The sequence below is a fragment of the Rhinopithecus roxellana genome, chromosome 5 (assembly GCF_007565055.1).
Source record: "Rhinopithecus roxellana isolate Shanxi Qingling chromosome 5, ASM756505v1, whole genome shotgun sequence".
NCBI lineage: Eukaryota > Metazoa > Chordata > Mammalia > Primates > Cercopithecidae > Rhinopithecus > Rhinopithecus roxellana.
The window spans coordinates 79,594,176-79,615,980 of NC_044553.1; the positions used below are offsets into that span (position 1 = coordinate 79,594,176).

Here is a 21,805-nt window from a genome sequence, read left to right on the forward strand (position 1 = left end):
GTTTAATTTGCACTCCTGTTTTTCTGTTCCCAAGAGGTTTCCCAGTGCTGGAGTATGGCTGTGTCTGCCTTTTCTCATCTGTACTGTATGCTTCATTGAAATAGCTTTATGAGCAAGTGACCCATGTGAGGAATGCTCTTGTGCAGTCTGGGAGAGCAGGTTCCTCTCTCAGCAGGGGAGCCAACAGCTCTTTGAAGGACTGGCTTCCCTAGGATACTTTCCTCTGCTAAAATGGCCCAGCAGTACCATAAAGAACTATCTTCCTAGCATGGTCAGTCAGAATATTAGAAGCCACTGTTAAAGTTGCAGAGTCACTCTCTGATAGATAGTGCTGGTGATTGTAGTCACCTGTCAGAATTCATCTCTGTTTACATTGGAATGAGTGAGTACATTTTGAATACCTGGCGTTCATACTTTCAAATGCCATTTAGGCCAGCTATGGGATTTGCCCTGTACTCTATCCCTAGTCTTTTCTTAGCAAGGTAAGGCCTCACCTATCCCATCTCTCCCACAGTGGATGTTGATGTAGAAGATTATTATCCAGCTTTCCTGGACATGGTGCGGAGCCTGCTGGATGGCAACATAGACTCATCACAGTATGAAGATTCACTGAGAGAGATGTTCACCATTCATGCCTACATTGCCTTTACCATGGACAAACTGATCCAGAGCATTGTCAGACAGGTGAGGGCATGGAGGAGGCTAGGGTGAGTGAGGGAGGAAATCCTTACCTAGAGATGGGCCAGGCAAAGAAAAGACAAGGAAAAGGAAAGGCAACTTTTTCATATAACAGTGTTTATGAACATAAGGTTCTGAAGAGAGGAGGGAAGGTTAATGTGATGCCTGATTTCTCATGTTAACAAAGTTGCAGTGTATGAGTCTACCTACCCCATATCTTTTCTTGTGGGCCACCTGTAGAGGGCAGTGGTCCTGACCCCAGCTTCCTGCCCAACTTGTCTATCTCTTACCTTGCCTGCCATGGGCAAGGACACAGTGTGGAACCTTGCCTCTTCCATAGGTGTTGGTAAGTTTTTTGTTTTTTTGTTTTGTTTTGTTTTTTGTTTTTTTTAAATAGAGACACGGTGTCACTGGTTTGCCCAGGCTGATCTTGAACTTCTGGTCTCAAGTGATCAGGAGCTCCTGTCTTGGCCTCTTAAAGCACTGGCATTATAGACACGAGCCACTGCGCCTGGTCAAGGTGTTGGTAACTCTTCTGTACTTGCATTATTCAATATTTGAAATTATTTTTATAAGATGGTTCACATAACATCTTTTACAATACTCTGCCCACCTCACTTATCTGTGGTTCCCTGTAAGATAGATTTGTGGTTGGTTTTGTGTGTTCTTCCTGTGGCACCCTGGGAACTTGTAAACATGTTGTTCTTTACAACAGTGATATGAAAAATAGCTTCTAACAGATAGTCACATTTCTACTTCTTGGACTTGAGTTCTGAACTCCCAGAGAGATTGTTGGTTAACTGCTTTTTCCTTTTTTTGGAGACCCAGCTTTACCGCTGATATATTGCAAGTCCCCAGTAGGGCTTCATTTTTCCTTTTCAGCATCCTGTTCTGTGGCTCCCTTGGCCCTTTTTACCCATATGCCGAAGAGCTGAAAATTGATGTGGGCCATGTGAAGACTGGCAAATACCTTAAAGTTCTTAGTGATGGCTCTGACTTTCTCCTTCTTATAGACATTCTGTATGGGAATTATTGGTCCTGTCAGCTGGGTGGCTGATTTGAGTTTTTTGGAACTGTCTCCCTTCTTGCGGGCTAAGAGCTTCCTGGGAAAGAGGTTGAGCTTGGAGTCTTACTCCTTCAGGTGCTGAACATTGGCCCGCAGGGACGTGGTGGACTTATTCCACCCTCTTGTGGATGCTGGTCACCCTTAACTCTTCTAAGCTGAAGCCCCTGCCAGCTTGTACTTTGGTGTGATACCTCACTGTGGGACACCTTACCATGGGCCAGATGGGTCCAGATGCAGGGTGCAGGTCAGTGTGGTGTGCTTTTGCTTGCATCTGCAGATCTTCTGGGCTGGCTGGTTGAACCACGTGGCCATGGGCCACTGCGATTCCTTGTGTAAGTAGGGCTTTAGGATCATGGTGTTCCACCTGGGCACCGTGGCTACCTACAGCCCTCTTCCATAGAACAGCTCAGCAGAAAGGCAGTGAAATACTTAAGCGAAAACTTGCAAAAAGCAATTTCTAATTCTAGAGTCCACACTGCCACTATAGAAGGAAAGAGCTTGTTGCTTAATGTTCTCTTGGGCTAAAATATTGAATCATTTGCAAAGTACCCCTGCTTTTGCCTTGGTTTTGGAAGGGTGCATGCCTTTGCACTCCTCCCACAGTGTCTATGCAGGATTTAGGAAGAGCCCTTCACATAAATGAACCTTAACATCTGGGGGAAAGTTGTCAAATAGTTGTTTCCAATAAGTTGAAGAAGTTATTAGGCCTTCCCATAAGAGGTCTGGATGGTAACTGGCAGAAATCATTAGATGGATACATAGGCACCCATAGTCATACTTTTTCAGACTAATCTTCGTTAACTTCCCTGAAATTTATATAAAATACAGACTCCAGTTACCCTGTGCTTATGTTGCTGATTACAGGCTTGCTGCTCCTTCAGCTAGGAACAAAGTCTTTCATACCACCAGCACAGCTTTAAAAAAAATCCAATAAAACTAACTTTTAATAATTCTGGGGTTAGTTTTTGAAACAAGAGATATAGTTATTTACTCTAAGTATCTGGTTATGATTTTGAATCAGTAATAAATACTATCACCACCCACCCCACCCCGTTTTTTTTTTTTTTTCCCCGGTGGAAACAGAGGTTTCATCCAGAAAACCCCAAAACGGTGACTTTTTTTTTTTTTTTTTTCTTCAACCCAGGGTCTCACTCTCTTGCCCAGGCTGGAGTGCAGTGGTGTGATCTCAGCTCACTGTAGCCTCGACCTCCCACCTCAGCCTCCCAAGTAGCTGGGACCAAAGGGGTCACCACGCTGGCTAATTTATTGTATTTTTTGTAGAGATGGAGTTTTGCCATGTTGTCCAGGCTGGTTTCAAACTTACGGGCTCAAGCGGTTCACCTACTTCGGCCTCTCAAAGTGTTGTAATTACAGGCATGAGCCACTGTGCCCAGCCTACAGTGACTTTTTAAAACATTTTTAAGCTTCCCAACTCCTTTAATTGGAGGTGTCTCTTCTCTCATTCTCCTTTTATTTGGTGTTCCCTCAGATTTCACTGTTGACTGGATGTACAACATATATTTCAAAGTCAAGGCTGGTCGTGGTGTACAACATGTATTTCAAAGTCAAGGCTCACGCCTCTAATACCAGCACTTTGGGAGTCTAAGGCAGGCATATATCTTGAGTCCAGGAGTTGGAGAACAGCCTGGGCAACATGGGGAAACCTTGTTTGTATTTAAAAATACAAAAAAATTAGCTGGGCGTGGTGGCACATGCCTGTAGTCCCAGCATACTCGGGAGGCTAAGGTGGGAGGATCATCTGAACCTAGGAAGTTGAGGCTGCAGTGAGCCGTGATCGCGCCACTGCACTCCAGCCAAGTCAAGCCATTACACTTATCTTACCTATAGTAGACTGGCTTAAGAGGGATTTGTGTTAAGAATACAACAGGCAACCTCACAGACATTCAAGTACAGAACTCAAAATAGGACCACACCATGGAAGGACTGGGCTGGGAGGTTATTTTTCTCTCCTGCATGCCTTCACTCTGGACTTCGGCTCTATGCTTGTGCTTTGCTCTGCAGATGGACATTCGGCATGTGCCCCAGGCTCCTCCAGCCTCTAAGGCTTTGGCTTGCCCTCCCAGTACCCCTGGTCCCAGTGTTACTGGACCTTTCCATACAGATGCTCCTCCTCAAAAAATATATTGAACACTCTCTGTGTCATTTCCGTTATCAAGATGGAGAATCTGATCTGCTCAGCAGTGGGGGTAGGAGTTCCGTAGTTGCCCCTAGATTGTAGTGCTGCCTTTTCCAAAGACTCGAGGAGGGGCCAGATATCCAAAAAGAGGGTGTGGGGGTGGGGGGAATCAGTAACACAATCTACTTCAACAAGAATGTATAAAGTAGAGGCAGTGGCTCACGCCTATAATCCCAACAGTTTGGGAGGCCGAGGCAGGTGGATCACTTGAGCTCAGGAGTTTGAGACCAGACTGGACAACATGGCAAAGCCCCATCTCTTCTGAAAATACAAAAAAGTTAGCTGGGCGTGGTGGCACATGCCTGTAGTCCCAGCTACTTAAGAGGCTGAGGTGTGGGAGGGTTGCTTGAGCCCAGGAAGTTGAGGCTGCACTGAGCTGAGATCACGATGCCACTGCACTCTAGCCTGGGTGACAGAGTGACACTCTGTCTCAAAAAAACAAAAAAAAAAAGTATAAAGTGGAAGCATCTGTATGCATGATTGAAGTCATGCTTTCCATCTATTTTTTCCACCTTTTTTCTCTCTAAAACACTGTATCTTAATCTTTTGCACATGATATCAAGTACTCATAAGCATTATTTTAATGGTTGTATCAGAATCCTTTATCTGGACTCATTGTGATTTATTTATCCATCTGTAGTTGCTGGAGATACTGCCCTTTCTGCCACACTCAGTCACCCGTCTGACCTTGCACTGTGTCCAGTTACCTGCTAATACACATACTGGTCATTTAGGACTCAAAGTTAAGAATAAATAGTTATCGTGATTCTTAACACTTCAAAAAGAATGTGTCTTCCTAAAAATAGAATGGCTTGGTGTTTATGATAATCTTAAAGTAAAATAGACAAATCGATATTGAAATTAATGTTTTTGCTTTCTTCTTGTATCTATTTTTCACTTCTGTCATTTTGGTGGTAAAGTTTCATTTGGAAGAATTTTTATTTCAAAATAGAAATAGCATGACATGAGAATGGGAACTCTGAAAGGTTTAACTTTCTAGTCATTAGTTTCCTAAGATTGTCACACAAGTACTGGATAGTCAGTCATGATTGGCCTGTATAGAAAGTGAGTTAACATTATGTACAATGTAAGCCCTATACTTTCTATCAGATATAGAAAAATAGGTGGTGTGTTTGGAAAAGTATTGGGCTATAGGAGTCAGGAACCTTGACTTTTAGTCCCAACCCTGCTTCTTCAGCTGAGCACCCCAGGCAATAATTCAGCAGCTATTTCTTAAATACTTAATGAGTTTCAGGCTTTGTAGTGGGGCTGGGAATATAAACGTAGATATTACATTCATGATTCTCCAAGGCTCCCTTCCTCACCCCAGCTCATGGTGAGCTTTGCAGTGGTGCAGTCTCGACTCACTGCAACTTCTAACTATCAGGTTCAAGCGATTCTCCTGCCCCAGCCTCCCGAGTAGCTGGGATTACAGGCGCCTGCCATTACACCGGGCTATTTGTGTATTTTTAGTAGAGCTGGGGTTTCGACACATTAGCCAGGCTGGTTTTGAACTCCTGACCTCAGGTGATTGGCCCACCTCAGCCTCCCAAAGTGCTGGGATTACAGGCGTGAGCCATCTTTCTGATGCATTGTGTAAATTTGTCTCCTAACTGTCCCCAACTCTCTCCAGCCTGCTTCCCAGGGCAGTTGTGAGGATCAAATGAGAGAAAATATGTATGAAAGCAAATTATAAATGATTTTAAAATGCAATAAAAATATGACCTATAGAAAATTATTTAAAGATCCTTAGAATTTTAAATAGTACAATTATCCTGAGTTCTCTATGGTTTTTATTTTAAATAGATATGAAAGTTTTACCGTGGACCACTGATACGGCTGAAAATCTTGGCTTGATTATTCTTCAAGAAAATGATACAGTGGTTTGTGTGATTAATTTTCTAAAATTGCCAGCCTCCCCCCCCCCAAAAAAAAACTTTTTTTGAGTTGAGTGACTAGATCAGTCAAAGGAACGTTGACTGTATAGTGGAGAAATGTTTTCTGTGTTCACTAACATCTTGCCTTTGTTTGATTCTAGCTGCAGCATATCGTGAGTGATGAGATCTGTGTGCAGGTGACTGACCTTTACCTGGCAGAAAATAATAATGGGGCCACCGGAGGCCAGCTGAACACGCAGAACTCAAGGAGCCTCCTGGAGTCAACGTATCAGCGGAAAGCTGAGCAGCTAATGTCAGATGAGAATTGCTTTAAGGTGAGAGTTATTCAGGTAGTCAAAGACCTTGCTGGTGACAATGTAAGTTGTTAGGATTCTCTGAACCAGAAGTTAAAGCCAGGGTACTTGGACCTGTGATTCTACTCCTGGAACTTTTAATGAGTTCACCAGAGAAATACAAAGTAGAAGTAATTGTCTTCCTGGACAATCTACTTTGTTTCTTTCCTGCCTTTAAAAAAAAAGAAAAAAAAAACTGGTTATATATGATTTTTACAATTTTGTATTCTTCTTTTTCTCTGAACATTTTTCATAGTATGCTTTGTAAATATTATTGTTAGAAAAATGTTGGTACATGAAATCCATGGTCATGATCATTATAGAAAAGAAAACATAGGCCCGGCACACATGGCTCACACTTGTAATCCCAGCACACTGGGAGGCCGAGGTGGGAAGATCAGTTGAGACCAGCTTGGGCAGCATGGCAAAACCGCATTTCTGCAAGAAATACGAGAATACAAAAATTAGGCCAGCGTGGTAGCATGCACCTATAGTCTCAGCTACTTGGGAGAATGAGGTAGGATTGCTTGAGCCTGGGAGGTCGAGGCTGCAGTAAGTCCTGATGACGTCACTGCACCCCAGCCTGGGTGACAGAGCAAGCATTTTCTGTCCCCAAAAAATAAAAAAGAAAATAAAATGGAGATAACAAAAAAAAATCACCTTAGAATTCTTTCCTGAAATTATCATTGATGACATCTCTATGCTTCTAACTTCTCTGTGCTTGAGTATATATTTTGAAAGAGTTTATATTGGACAAAATGGTCTTTTCTTCCCCCCCGAGATGGAGGCTAACTCTTGTTGCCCAGACTTGGAGTGCGTTGGTGCTATCTCAGCTTACTGTAACCTCTGTCTCCTGGGTTCAAGCAGTTCTCCTGCCTCAGCCTCCTGAATAGCTGGGGTTACAGATGCATGCCACCATGGCTAGCTTTTGTGTGTGTGTGTGTATGTGTTTGTGTTTGTGTGTGTGTGTGTATTTTTAGTAGAGACAGGGTTTCACCATGTTGGTCAGACTGGTCTTGAACTCCTGACCTCAGGTGATCTGCCCTCCTTGCCCTCCCAAAGTGCTGGGATTACAGACATGAGCCACTGCACCCAGCCTAATTTTTGTACTTTTAGTAGAGATGTGGTTTTGCCATGTTGGCCAGGCTTGTCTCAGACTCCTGGCCTCAACTGATCTGCCTGCTTCAGCCTCCCAAAGTGCTGGAATTACAGGTGTGAGCCACTGCATCTGACCTGAAATGGTCTTTAATGTATTTTTGATCAATTAGCAACACTTCTGGGTCTTTAATGTCTTTTTTTGGCTATTTGATACTCACTTTTTAGAGAATTAATGCCTGTATTATTGGACATTTAGGTTGTTTCCAATTTTCACCATTATAATGGATAATTATAAAAGCAAATAGTTGGAAACAACCTAGACGTCCAACCCACTATGGGGATTGGTTAATGACATCCTGTTATGAATACTGGAGACAGATTTTGCAATTCTTTTTTTTTTTTTTTTTTTTTTTTTTGAGACGGAGTCTCGCTCTGTCGCCCAGGCTGGAGTGCAGTGGCTGGATCTCAGCTCACTGCAAGCTCCGCCTCCCGGGTTTACGCCATTCTCCTGCCTCAGCCTCCCGAGTAGCTGGGACTACAGGCGCCTGCCACCTCGACTGGCTAGTTTTTTTTTTTTATTTTTTAGTAGAGACGGGGTTTCACAGTGTTAGCCAGGATGGTCTCGATCTCCTGACCTCGTGATCCGCCCGTCTCGGCCTCCCAAAGTGCTGGGATTACAGGCTTGAGCCACCGCGCCCGGCGCAATTCTTAAATTATAAATTGTAAAAATGCAGGGTCTGCCCCCTATCCCCCGAAATCTATTTTGGAAGTAACTGTATTTGTGTGTATATGTTATGTTATTGTCAGGTTGTAAGCTTTACTAGCAGAGATCATTTTTTAAAGCTTTAAAAGAACACTGAGCTAGATCTAGCTTCTGACTCTGTGTGTTTATTGACTAGTGGTGTGCGTTGAGAAACCAGAACTCTCTGAATTTCAGTTTTGTTTCTGTGTGAAATGAAGAAAGGTGAAATAAAAAATTCTCAGGTTTCCTTCCAGGCTCTGATCTTCTCCGTGTGATTCTGATAGTTACCTTGTCTATTATGTCCTAGAAGTGGGATTATCAATGGACAGAGCATTGACATTTTTTGGTTCTGGCTACATGTGCCGTATTTCTTTCTAACAAAATATTTGTTTTGTAAAACATTCTTACTGGCATTGATTATTATTTTAGCAAATTCTAGAAGTTTGAAACAGGAAATGGTACTTTTTCCTTTAACATATTTCATTTTACTTGTAGTAAGTGTAGACTTTTGCCTTTATCACTGGCCTCCCAAGATCTAGTATCTTCCTCGTCTCTTCAGTTGGAGCAAAGTTTACTAAGTTTATTGCCTCTGCACCTCTCATTTCCTTGAGAGGATAGATGATAGCTATAGAGACGGTCTTTTGTTTACGCTTAGGTTTCTTATTTGCAGCTTATGTTTATTCAGAGCCAAGGCCAGGTTCAGCTGACTATTGAGCTTCTGGACACAGAAGAGGAGAATTCGGATGACCCTGTGGAAGCAGAGGTATGAGCAAGTGCATCACACACCCCGGGTGCCAAGCAGAGCTGGCGTGTCTTGAGAGTCTGTCCAGTGACCCTGTCTGCCAAAAGGCCAAGGCACCTTAGGCCTGTTTAAGGGTCAGGACCTGGATGCTTAAAGTACAAGTCAATCCAGCCACGTCTTTAGCTGAAGAGAAGGGCTGCCTGGTTATAGATGTTAACCTCATCTTGCACTTAGTAAAGCTATCTCCTCTAAGTAAGTCTTATGGTTGGCAGCTTTCCTGTTTTTTCCTAAAGTATAAAAAACAACAAATGAGGTACTGTCTTTCTCGTGTCATCTGGATTCTTTGGGTCATGTTTACTTTATATTGGACTGATAAAGCACAGAGTTTTCAACCCCTGAATAGACAGGTGTGATTATCATAATTGGTTATGGCAGATAATGTACACGAGAGATGCAGGCCATATGTATGATGTTGCGGGGGACATGTGGGATGACCTGTTTGGTGGGAATGTTGGCTTGTTGGCAGATATTTTTGTTTTTTAAAGCGATGTCAGAAATCTAGATTGCAATGTGAAGGAAACTTTCACACATTTGCCACTGTAAATTTTGTTCTTTAACAAAATCCTCTGTGGGGAAATAAAACTTGTCATTGAGCCAGCTTCTACCTGTTTATGACTTCCGATAACCTTAGCCCCTCAGAGAAACTTAACAGTATTGCTGGCTAACAGAATTTTTAATCTGTGTTCCAGTACCTACTAACAATCATGTCTTTATAGAAAGGGACTTTTTTGATCTTGAAATTTATGAATTTGGGGCATTGTAGTCAGAGAATTTACTAGAGTACCCAATGCATTACGAGCTGTTTTTGTGATTTCCTTCCACCTATATTTTGTGTTTGCCATCTTAGCGCTGGTCAGACTACGTGGAGCGATACATGAATTCAGATACTACCTCTCCTGAGCTTCGTGAACATCTAGCACAGAAACCAGTATTTCTCCCCAGGTGAGTGAGCCATGTCATCTGTCAGCAGTCCGTACTGTGCGTGATTGAGGAATGGAGAATTAAATGACTTTCACGTTCTTGGCTTTCATATATTTTATTCATTTGTTCTATCTGCCGGGGATGCTAATTCAAGGTTTATATGGCTGTCACAACATGGGCTTACCTGGAGCATGTGTCAAAGGATCCGGGAGGTGAGACTTATAGAGAATCAACAATAACCACCCTACTTTGGATGGCAATGTGTGTTAGAGTCTCCACAGTTCGATGGAAGAGGACTCACAGGACTCTGCATATAGTCATAGTCAAACTGATACAGTGCAGCAAGAAGATGCAAAGCAAAATCAGCAAAGGGAAAAGATGCCTGTGGCAAAGCTGGAGGAATCCAGGTGCAAGCTTCCTAGAATCCTCTTCCAGTGGAGTCACACAGGACACTCTTAATTCTTCCAACAATGAGTGTGACAACACATGTAAAATGCTGTCTTACCAGGGCAGCTCATTAGAGACTATGCCAGGATTTTTATTGAGATCTAGTCATCTAAGCACTGTATGTCTAGCATCTACCAAAATCCCAAACTCTCAGAAAGAAAGCAGGTTTTCAGCATAAGCTATAGAGTTTGTACAGATAGTTTAGGTACAGTGTGACACTTACATGAGTTAAGGAATGGTAGAACATGGCCCAAAATCCAAGATCCCAGCCCCTAGCCAAGGGCCAACTTTTATAAGCAGGCTTTTCAAAGAATAGCAGTCTTAGGCCTGCTACATTAACTCTTTTCTGCACAGAATTTTTAAAATGTTCCCTCTGTATATAGGCAGATTGTGATACTGATCCTCCAAGTATATGAAAACAGAGTTTAAGAAGTATAAAATGGGTAGAATGGCTTTCTTCCTTCCTAAAAGTTTTGAATTGAAATCTTATGTCTTAGGTTTCCAAGAAAATATCATCCCAGTGTTACTAGACTTACTGAGTCCTAATGAGAGCATGGGCAAAGGGGTACCAGGAAAATGGGCCCTGCCAGGTTTTCCATTCATGGAATCATTTAACACATTTGAGCAGTTGCTCTGTGTCAGATTCCTCTCAACAAAACAGGCTCCATGCTAATAACATACTACAATAAACCTGTCATCATGTGTCTCCCACCAGGATGTGAGGAAGGAGGCACATTTATGTACTGTGAGAAAAAAGAAATTGATATAATCGTTCTGGTGGCAGGATAGTTGAAGTATATGGAACCTTCCCTCCAGAATTTCAGTTTTTAATGATTTGTCTGACAGCTAAGGGGCTCACCTTACTGGCCTTGAGACCCCTTACACTCTTAGAGCATGAGTTCTCCAAAAGCTTTTGTTTATATGGATTATACTGGTAATATTTACCAAGTTAGAAATAAAAACAAAGAAATGTTTTCAATCTTTAATTCATTTGAAAAATAACAATATTGTGCCAGGCGTGGTGGCTCACGCCTGTAATTCCAGCACTTTGGGAGGCTGAGGCGGTAGATCATGAGATCAGGAGATCGAGACCATCCTGGCTAACACAGTGAAACCCATCTCTACTAAAAATACAAAAAATTAGCTGGGTGGCCGGGCGCGGTGGCTCAAGCCTGTAATCCCAGCACTTTGGGAGGCCGAGACGGGCGGATCACGAGGTCAGGAGATCGAGACCATCCTGGCTAACATGGTGAAACCCTGTCTCTACTAAAAAAAAAAATACAAAAAACTAGCCGGGCGACATGGCGGGCACCTGTAGTCCTAGCTACTCGGGAGGCTGAGGCAGGAGAATGGCATGAACCCGGGAGGCGGAGCTTGCAGTGAGCTGAGATTCGGCCACTGCACTCCAGCCTGGGTGGCAGAGCGAAACTCCGTCTCAAAAAAAAAAAAAAAAAAAAAAAAAAAAATGGCTGGGTGTGGTGGAGGCCGCCTGTAGTCCCAGCTACTCGGGAGACTGAGGCAGGAGAATCGCTTGAACTGGAAGGCAGAGGTTGCAGTGAGTGGAGATCGCACCACAGCACTCCAGCCTGGGTAACCGAGCGAGACTCTGCCTCCAAAAAATATATATATATATCCCATTATATTTTTTAATAATATTTTTTAATGAAAAGCTAATTCAAAACAAAAACTAGTGAGTAGAGTGGCATTGCTTGTCTTTCATAAATTTGTTTAATGTCTGGCTTACTAGAAGAACAGCTGGATTCTCATGTCTGTTTCTACATTCAATCTGTTGCATTATGTTGTTTGGTTGAAATATGTGAAGAAAATCTGGTCTCACGCAAATGTGTAGCTGGAAAAAGGAATATTTTCAGATCCTTCAGATAACTGGATATTCTTTGATATGACAACAAAACTACAAGTGATAGTTTTTGTTTTTGAGACGGAATTTCATTCTTGTTGCCCAGGCTGGAGTGCAGTGGCGATCTCAGCTCACTGCAACCCCTGCCTTCTGGGTTTAAGCAATTCTCCTGCCTCATCCTCCCGAGTAGCTGGGATTTCACAGGCATGTGCCACCACGCCCAGCTGTTCTTGTTTTTTTAGTAGAGATGGAGTTTCTCCATGTTGGTTTGGCTGGTCTCGAACTCCTGACCTCAGGTGATCCTCCCACCTTGGCCCCCCAAAGTGCTGTGATTATAGGTGTGAGCCACTGCACCTGACCCCAGTGATAGTTTCTTTTTTTTTTCTTTCTTTTTTTTTGTTTGAGATGGAGTCTCGCTCTGTCGCCGAGACTGGAGTGCAGTGGCGCTTTCTTGGCTCACTGCAAATTCCGCCTCCCGGGTTCACGCCATTCTTCTGCCTCAGCCTTCCAAGTAGCTGAGACTGCAGGCACCTGCCACCACGCTCAGCTAATTTTTTGTATTTTTAGTAGAGACGGGGTTTTACCATGTTAGCCAGGATAGTCTCAATCTCCTGACCTCGTGATCTGCCCGTCTCGGCCTCCCAAAGTGCTGGGATTACAGGCGTGAGCCACCGCGCCTGGCCAATAGTTTCTTAAAGGTTAGTAGCAATATCAATTTATACATCAGTGGGCTTTTCATACAGTTGTCAAAATCCATCATCATGTGTCTCTCACATGTGTTACCAAATTCCAATATCAGTTTATACATCACTGAGATCTCTCATTCATGTGTATCATGAATGAATCTTTTTTTCTCTATGATTTTGTAACTATGCAATTGGCTATTTGGAAATATTAGCTCACTAAGTTGTACAGACCTACTAAATGTTGATATATTTTACAGTGTCTCCAAAAAAAATCACATTAATTAATATCACTATCGCTAGGTCATCAAACAGATCTTTAAGTATTGGGAAGCTGTCAAGCTCAGGGTGGCTAATACCAGTTCACCACAATTCTTAGTTTTGCTTGAAAATTCTAATCTTATTGGCAACATTATTTTCCTTGAAGTGATAGGCTCCCTTGTTCATTTTTGAGAAAACATCTGCCAAATACTTGGCTGAGATTGACTATATTTAGTCAGTTCTTTCAGGTAAAAATGGTGATCCACTTACAACTCAAGCAATTGCTCAAGTACTTTTTCTTTAAGAATACCATTGTACTTTAGCACACAAAAGTGCTTTATATGTAGTTCCCATTTTATCACGCAGCGTGTTAAAAAGATGTAAACTAAGGGGTTGGGATTTAATAAAAAATGTTACTCCTTCATCAGAAACATTCTTTTTTTTTTTTTTTGAGGCAGAGTCTAACTCTGTTGCCCAGGCTGGAGTGTGGTAGCATGATCTTGGCTTACTGCAACCTCCACCAGCCAGGTTCAAGTGATTCTCCTGCTTCACCTTCCCAAGTAGCTGGGATTACAGATGCGCGCCACCATGCCTGGCTAATTTTTGTGCTTTTATTAGAGATGGGGTTTCCCCATGTTGGCCAGGCTGGTCTCAAACTCCTGACCTCAAGTGATCTGCCTGCCTCAGCCTCCCACAGTGCTGGGATTATAAGTGTGAGCCACTGTGACTGGCCCATCAGAAACCTTCTTAAGTGAAACTGGCTTTTTTCACTTAATGTCATTGTACGGTCAGTGTGAAGTTCAAAGACTTAAATCACAATCGCATGAAGTTACAAAATCATGGAAGTAAAAGGATTCATTCATGGTACAAGATAAACCAATAGAGTTTGACAACTGTATGAAAAGCTCAGTGATGTATATAGATTGATACTGGAATTTGGTAACAATTTGTTCGATATTGCAAATACAGTTTGGCGCCACCACCACCATTTTTATTCACCATTACATTTATGGTGCCAGTGCAGATGTCAACACAGCAAAAAAGGGAAATAATATTTTAGTATTATTATGAAAATAGTTTTGATCTCACAGATCTCCTGAAAGGGTCTTGGAACCCTTTGGACAAAGAACTACTGTCTGCAGAAATACATGTATACAAAGATACTCACTGAAGCAATATTTTGGGTTTGTTTGTTTTTTTTTTTTTTGAGATAGTATCTGACTGTCTCCCAGGCTATAGTACAGTGGTGGGATCTTGGCTTACTGCAACCTCCACCTTCTGGGCTCAAGCAATCTTCCCACCTTAACCTCTCAAGTTGCTGAGACTCTAGGCACACATCACCACACCTGCTTAATTTTTTTTATTTTTTGTAGAGAAGGGGTTTTTGCCATGTTGCCCAGGCTAGTCTCAAACTCCTGAGCTCAAGCAATCCACCTGCCTCCCAAAGTGCTGGGATTATAGGCATGAGCCACAATGGCCAACCTGAAGCAGTGTTTTTAATAGCAAGTTATGAGAAACAATGTAATTGTCTAGCTGATAACCTTTCTTCACTGGATGTTGAGGAGATTAGCGAGCCTCCCACCCCTCAGGGCATCCATTCATGTGAATTATCTTCTTTCTTGTGTATGTAGAGTGGCACTAGTTTATATCATCTGGGGAAAGTTTTAAAAACAGGCATTCAAATAATTTTTTGTTACGTGGTTCAGATGAGGAACCTCAGTTGAAATAAACTGTTAAGGAATGATAAATTGGGGTACATTTTTCTGCAGCAGTTAAAGAGAGTAAGACAAATCTGTCATGAAATGAAAAAATACTTATGACAGTAAGTGAAAAGTTGAGGACAAAATATATAGTATGATCCTATTTTGTCTTAAAAACAAATCCCAAAGCAGAATTATAGCTGGTAATTACATGTGTAAATTTACAGACAGAGGCCCAGAAGTTTCTCATTAAAACTCTTAACTGGCTGCATCTGCTAAGGCAAGTAGGGGATGGGCGAAGATTTCTACTTTTTATTCTGTGTACTTTTGCAGTTGAAATTTTTTTTGCAATGAAACAACTGAACATTTTTGTATGTATTTAACAAATTGGGATCAGTACTATGTAAGCATATAATAAAGAAAACTCACTTGGGGGAAGTCACGGGAATCTGTGTCTGGACGAGCTCTCATCCTTCAGGGCTTTTCTGCCGTAGGAATCTACGGCGGATCCGGAAATGTCAGCGTGGTCGAGAGCAGCAGGAAAAGGAAGGGAAGGAAGGAAACAGTAAGAAGACCATGGAGAATGTGGATAGTCTGGATAAGCTGGAGTGTAGATTCAAGCTGAATTCCTACAAGATGGTGTATGTGATCAAATCAGAGGACTATATGTATCGGAGGACTGCCCTGCTCCGGGCTCATCAGGTGAGAACCAGTAACTGTAATTTCTGTACACATCTGCCACCCTAGCTAGGAGCAGGGGAGGCCCAGAGTCTTCTGATTATTTCTCTTTGTTTATGCAAACCTGTTCTTGGAGCTGAGACTTAGCTGAGGAAGTAGGTATATTGGTTTGCTAAGGATGCTGTGACAGAGTACCACAGAGTGTGGCTTAAACGACAAAAGTTCTGGAGACTAGAAGTCCAAAGTCAGGTGTCAGCAGTGTTGGTTCCTTTTGAGGACTGTGAGGGACAATCTGTTCTAGGCCCCTCTTAGCTTCTGGTTCTTTGCTGGCAATCTTTGGCATTCCTGGGCTTGTAGATCCCTGCCTTTATCTTCATATGGTGTTTCTACCTGTGTGTGTGTCTGCCTCCAGATAAGGTCACATTTGGAAGTACTGGGGGCCAGGACTTCAATATTTGATTTTTTGTTTGTTTGAGACAGAGTCTTGCCTGACACAACCTCCCAAAGTGCTAGCTTTATAGGCGTGAGCCACCACACCCAGCCAACATAAGAATTTTAGGGAGAACACACTTCAGCCCGTAAGAGCACATAAATACCTGGTGGCACCTTTTTAGTGAATTTACTCCCAGTATTTACATCTCAAGTAGTATCTGATCTTTTGCTTGTATGAATTCTACCTGTTTTTACATTCTGTCTCAATTGTGAAACCTTCCTGCTGCAGCTGTGTACAGGGTGTTATGCCAGGCCGTGGGACTACAGCCATGAAGTTGAGCAGATGAAGTAATGTGATGATATGCACTACCAGGGAAACAAATCAGGTGCAGTGATCAAGGGTAACTAGCATATAGGCCTTGCTTTCACTGGAGGAGGCTTCCCAAAGGAGGTGATGCTTGAGGCCTGAATAATGACAAGGAATTAGCCTGGTGAAGAGTAGAGGATGGGTGTTTTCTAGACAAAACAGCAAGTACAAGGCTGGGAGGAAAGGACATAGCATATTCAAGAAATTACAGACACCATTGTGACTCAAGGTTGCATGAAGTTAGAAGGGTAGGCAGAGGCCACATTACTTTGTCTAATTGGCCATGGTTTGGAGTTTGTTTGAGATGCATTGGGACATTTGACAAAGATAGCTTAGAGTGCTATGAGGAGAGTGGAGATGGGTATGTATAAAGTTGGAAGAGCAGAGACCACTCAAAAGGGTGCCCTTGTCCAAATGAGATTTGGGGACCACCCAGACTACTAGGGTGGCAGTGGAATTGGAAGAATTACATTGTAGATTTTATGTGTTTATTTATTTTTGAGACAGAGTTTCGCTCTTGTCGCCCAGGCTGGAGTGCAGTGACCCAATCTCGGCTCACTGCAACCTCTGCCTCCCGGGTTCAAGCGATTCTCCTGTCTCAGCCTACTGAGTAGCTGGGATTATAGGCATGCGCCACCACGCCTGGCTGATTTTTTGTATTTTTAGTAGAGATGGGGTTTCACCATGTTGGCCAGGCTGGTCTCGAACCCCTGACCTCAAGTGATCCACCCACCTCAGCCTCCCAAAGTACTGGGATTACAGGCGTGAGCTACCACGCCCAGATGTAGATATAATTTAGATATTTAATTGACAAGAGATGGTGTTGGATCAAATGTGGGGGTAAGCGAAAGGAGGACATCAAGGATGGTGCCTAATTCGTTTTGGGGTTTTTTGGTTTGTTTTGTTTTGCTTAAGTGGAGATTTTAGGGACTCACCTGTTAATAGAAAGGGGTTATGAGATTTGGGAGACAGACAAAGTGCTGTTTTAAGTTTGAAAGGACTACAAAACTTTCAAGTGGGAGATGTTGAACACACAGTTTAATGTATGATTATCCCTCGAATGACACGGGTTTGGGGCACTGGCCCCTGCACAGTCAAATCTGTGTATAATTTTTGACTCCCCCGGAATGGAACTACTGATAGTCTACTGTTGACTGGGGGGCTTACTGATAAACAGTTGATAGACATATTTTGTATGTTGTGTGTATTGTATATACTGCATTCTTTTTTTCTTTTTTTCTTTTTTTTTTTAATGGAAATAGACACAGGGTCTCCTTACATTGCCCAGGGCTGGTCTTAAACTCAGGGGTTCAAACAACCCACCTGTTTCAGCCTCCTAAAGTGCTGGGATTATAGGTGTGAGCCACTGTGCCCAGCCTATACTGTATATTCTTACAATAAAGGAAGTTAGAGAAAAGAAAATGTTAAGTCATATGCAAGAGAAAATATATTTACTCTTCATTAAGTGGATGTGGCTCATCATAAAGGGTCCTCATTCTCATCTTGTTGAGTAGGCTGAAGAGGGAGGAGGAAGGGGAGGGGTTGGTTTTGCTATCTCGGGGTTGGCAGAGGTGGAAGAAAACTTGCCTATCAGTGGCCCTGTGCCATTCAAAGCCGTGTTGTTCAAGAGTCTGCTGTACTTCTCTCATGGCACAGAGGGAAGCGCACTGGCATGATCTCAGCTCACTGCATCCTCTGTCTCCCGGGTTCAAGAGATTCTCTTGCCTCAGCCTTTCGAGTAGCTGGGATTACAGGTGTGCACCACCACGCCTGACTAATTTTTTTTGCTATGTGTTGTGTGTCTGCCTGTCTCTGATTCACATTATTTGGGACACTGGGCAACACCAGTTTTGTTTTTGTATCTCTTCTAGTATCCTTGCATGTGGTCACCAATAAATTTTTACTGGGTGTGTTGGTGGGAACAGAACCCCCTACAGAAGATCTGACAATCCTGGACTCTACTTGCCAGGGTGGGGTAACACAGTGGAGGGAGAGTGGGTTTTAAGCCCTTTGCTTTGCACTATCTGGCTTAAAAGTGGATCTCCATGCTGATAGAAGTGATCAATGGCTCACTGGGTCCTACCCAAGATACATTAGAATCAGCTGGGTTGCTGGTTTAAAATGCACATTGGTAAAACCAAGGAAGTGTGGGGTTTTGGGTTTTTTGTTTGTTTTTGGAGACAGGGTTTGGCTCTGTCATCCAGGCTGGGGTGCGGTGGTGCGATCTCAGCTCGCTGCAACCTCCACCTCCCAGCTCAAGCGGTCCTCCCACTTCAGCCTACTGAGTAGCTGGGACTACAGGATTGTGTCACCACGCCAGATTAATTTTTGTATTTTTGTAGAGATGGGGTTTTGTCATGTTGCGCAGGCTGGTCTCAAACTCCTGAGCTCAAGCGAACTGCCTGCCTCGGCCTCCCAGAGTACTAGGATTACAGGCGTGAGTCACTGCGCCTCATCGGAAATGTGTCTTTTTAACACATTCCCTAGGTTATACTAATGCATGCTAAAATTGAGAACACTGAGCTTTTTCAGCCCAGAGCCTGTGTTCACATTTCTTTGAAGGCTTTATGGATTTTCATGCCCTCACATGTTCTATGTTCTTACTACCTCTTTAACTTCTTTTTAAACAGAGAATCCTTTTTTTTTTTTTTTTTTTTTTTTTTAAAGAAAAACAAAAACAGTATCTAAGACTTGAGCCCAATCTCTCCTTTGTTCCTTTAGAAGATTAGGCTTTGTATTTGAAGGGCTCTTTTTTGGTTCTGCTTCATTTAATAAAAAATATTTTTTTTCTGTTTTGCAGTCCCATGAGCGTGTAAGCAAGCGTCTACATCAGAGATTCCAGGCCTGGGTAGATAAATGGACCAAGGAGCATGTGCCCCGTGAAATGGCAGCAGAGACCAGCAAGTGGCTCATGGGTGAGGGGCTGGAGGGCCTGGTGCCCTGTACCACCACCTGTGATACAGAGACCCTGCATTTTGTGAGCATTAACAAGTATCGTGTCAAATACGGCACAGTATTCAAAGCCCCTTAACTGCAAAGCCAGAGCAGATAACTTGGGGTGTGTGTGGGGGTGTGTGTGTAGGCCTATGCATTCACACACTGAAGAAACAAGGAAGATGCCTTTCAAGCCTCACTGGGCCTCTCTGGGACATGGCCACCTGACCTGTGTGTGGCTGGTGCAGCCTGGCACCAAGTGGGCTACCTGTTAGGAACATGAATACCTTACAAAGCTGAAGCTGGAACTTTTCCCAAAGGGTTTTGGGTATAGCCTGCCCTGGAGGGGAAGGAAGTCCTTGCAAGCAAAGACGTGCAGTTTGCTTGCACACACCAGCAGAGCTAAGACTGGAGTCTCCTGTGGCCTAACTTTCAGTGAGGGAACCGGATGCTGTTCACACTTTGGATGGAGATGCATTTACAAAACAGACTGGGGAAGGACTTAATACTCAGATGGATTGGAACTATCACGGTCACTGCTCCTCTCCCCTCCCCACAAAAGGAAAAAAAAAAACAAACTGGATTTGATTTTTTTTTTCTGGTCACTTGAGCACATCTAAGATCACCCATTAGGTTTTATCTGGGACCTGCAGTTTGGCTTTGGGATTGATCATCTTGTGGATTTTATTCCTGACGAATCCCTTGCTGCCTACCCTTTCTCTCCTCTGGTTCTCAACCTCAACGAGTTCAAATCAGTCGTCCTTTTTAGCTCCCGTGGAACTGTTTTGTATCTGCCTCTTTACTAGTCTACCCTAGTGCCATCCACCAGCTTTACTCTCTGACACACACATGCACACACACACGATTTTAACTTGTTTTTTTGTACATAATGTACATACTGTCAATTTTTTATTAAAAGAAATATGCTTTGATGTGCTAGCATAACTGCTCTAGCTTCTTGTGTACCATAGTACTATGTGGCTTCAGATTTAGTACCTATGAACAGATGTACAAGACATTTATTACACTTTTTACCAAAGGGAGTTACCATTGTAGTACTTTTGTGTAAAACTTGTCTTCCCCTTTGCCCCCAACTTTTTTTTTTTTTTTTTTTTTTTTTTGTAAATAAATAAAGCTTGGTTCTTACTTAAGGAATAAACTCTCAACCCACGTCCCTTGTCCTCACCAGAAAATACTGTGAAGCAGGGATTTTGGCTTCAGTTCCTTATCCAGGGTAGAAACAGGATTTTGCTTTAAATACTTGTTACTTGTTCTAAATCAAAATATTCCAAAATCTTAGAATACTTTAGTCTTTTAGTACATGTTTTTTCCCCTTGTTCAGCTATCTGAAAATATTTTATATTTGGGTAAGCTGTCAAGCTATGTAGTTTGTATTTCTATATATTTTTTCTTATTCACATTGGTGATGGATGGGGGTGAGCAACTTAAATACCAAACCAGTATTTGAAAAAAAGTGTGTATAAGGCATGTGGTTTACCTTATAAATGGGGTTGGGAGGGAGAGAATTTGAAATGGGATACCTATTTTTTTAATTACATAAATTTAAACTAGCATTTAAACATGAATAATTAGAATTTTTCTATGTGGTTAACCTGGACTTTCTGAACAAAGACCAACTGAGCCCCTCCCAGTACTCTGGTGGATTTTTCTTCAGCAACCATTACGCAAGTCTTAGTTGTAAGCAGCAATGTTTTGTGTGTTTTATGTTTGCTTTTTAGTTAAAAATCACCACCACCACCAAAAAGAAAAATTTTTTGGCTCTTGGATTTTCAAACTACATGGTAGACCTGATTTTAGGCTTTTATTATTGTTTAAAGACAAAGTCTCACTTTATGACCCACACTGGAGTGCAGTGGCACGATCATAGCTCACTGCAGGCTTGACCTCCCAGGCTCAAGCAATCCTCCCACCTCAGCCTCCTGAGTAGCTGCATGCCACCACACCCAGCTAATTTTTTAACTTTTTGTAGAGACAGGGTCTTGCTATGCTGCCTAGGCTAGTCTCAAACTCCTCTCCTCAAGCTGTCCTCCCACCTCGGCCTCCCAAAGTGCTGAGATTACAGGTGTGAGCCACCAAAGCCAGCCTGATTTTAGGCTTCTTTTGTATTGGGGAGAGGAGACTGTGAGCCGAAGTGTAGGGTGCCAAAAAGAGCTTTGTGGGATAAGATTTTAGGGCAAAACTGGGGCAATGTCTGACTTGGGAGTGGTCATGTGTACTGATTTCAGGGAAAGATCCTGAGGTTTTCTCAGAAATGATTCACCTGTTCCCCTGTGTTCCCTCAAGAAAGGTCATGTTGACCTGGAACCATAGGGGAAACTGGTGGGGTGTGATCAGGGTCAGCCCTGGCTGTTGCTGCCCCTGCAGTGTTACATCCAGAGCACCTGCCTGCAGGTCAGAAAAGGATTTCAAGGCCAGTTCAGGAGAAAGTCCCAACCCACCAGTGCAACCAACAGAAGACAGTTTCACCTACAGCCTGGGTTTTCACAAGTATCATTTTTATTCCTCCTGCTGTCTGACATCTGAGCTCCAGGCTCTAAACCCAATCTGTATTATATGCAGCAGCAGGTTATCTTTATTTTAAATCACATTTGGTATTCTGTACTTAGTCACCTTTCCGTGTGATTTGCATTTGAAATGTTGTAAACTTGGTCAGTATTTCCATTAAAATATCAGGGCTAATCTTGTGTATT

General features: G+C 42.7%; 1 protein-coding gene and 1 pseudogene across 2 annotated transcripts in view; one reads left to right on the forward strand and one right to left on the reverse strand.

Annotated features, from left to right (window-relative positions):
- SIN3A (SIN3 transcription regulator family member A) overlaps nt 1–21,794 on the forward strand; it is a 90,985-nt gene extending 69,191 nt beyond the window's left edge. For both annotated transcript variants that reach the window (XM_030931704.1, XM_030931703.1), the window contains exons 16-21: nt 515–684; nt 5,980–6,153; nt 8,682–8,774; nt 9,661–9,755; nt 15,178–15,385; nt 18,961–21,794. In XM_030931704.1, coding sequence (XP_030787564.1) covers nt 515–684; nt 5,980–6,153; nt 8,682–8,774; nt 9,661–9,755; nt 15,178–15,385; nt 18,961–19,191 — 971 coding nt within the window. In that variant the 3' untranslated portion in view covers nt 19,192–21,794. The remainder of the gene's footprint in view (nt 1–514; nt 685–5,979; nt 6,154–8,681; nt 8,775–9,660; nt 9,756–15,177; nt 15,386–18,960) is intronic.
- Nucleotides 1,544–2,098, reverse strand: LOC104676997 (annotated as a pseudogene).
- Nucleotides 21,795–21,805: the final 11 nt, after the last annotated feature.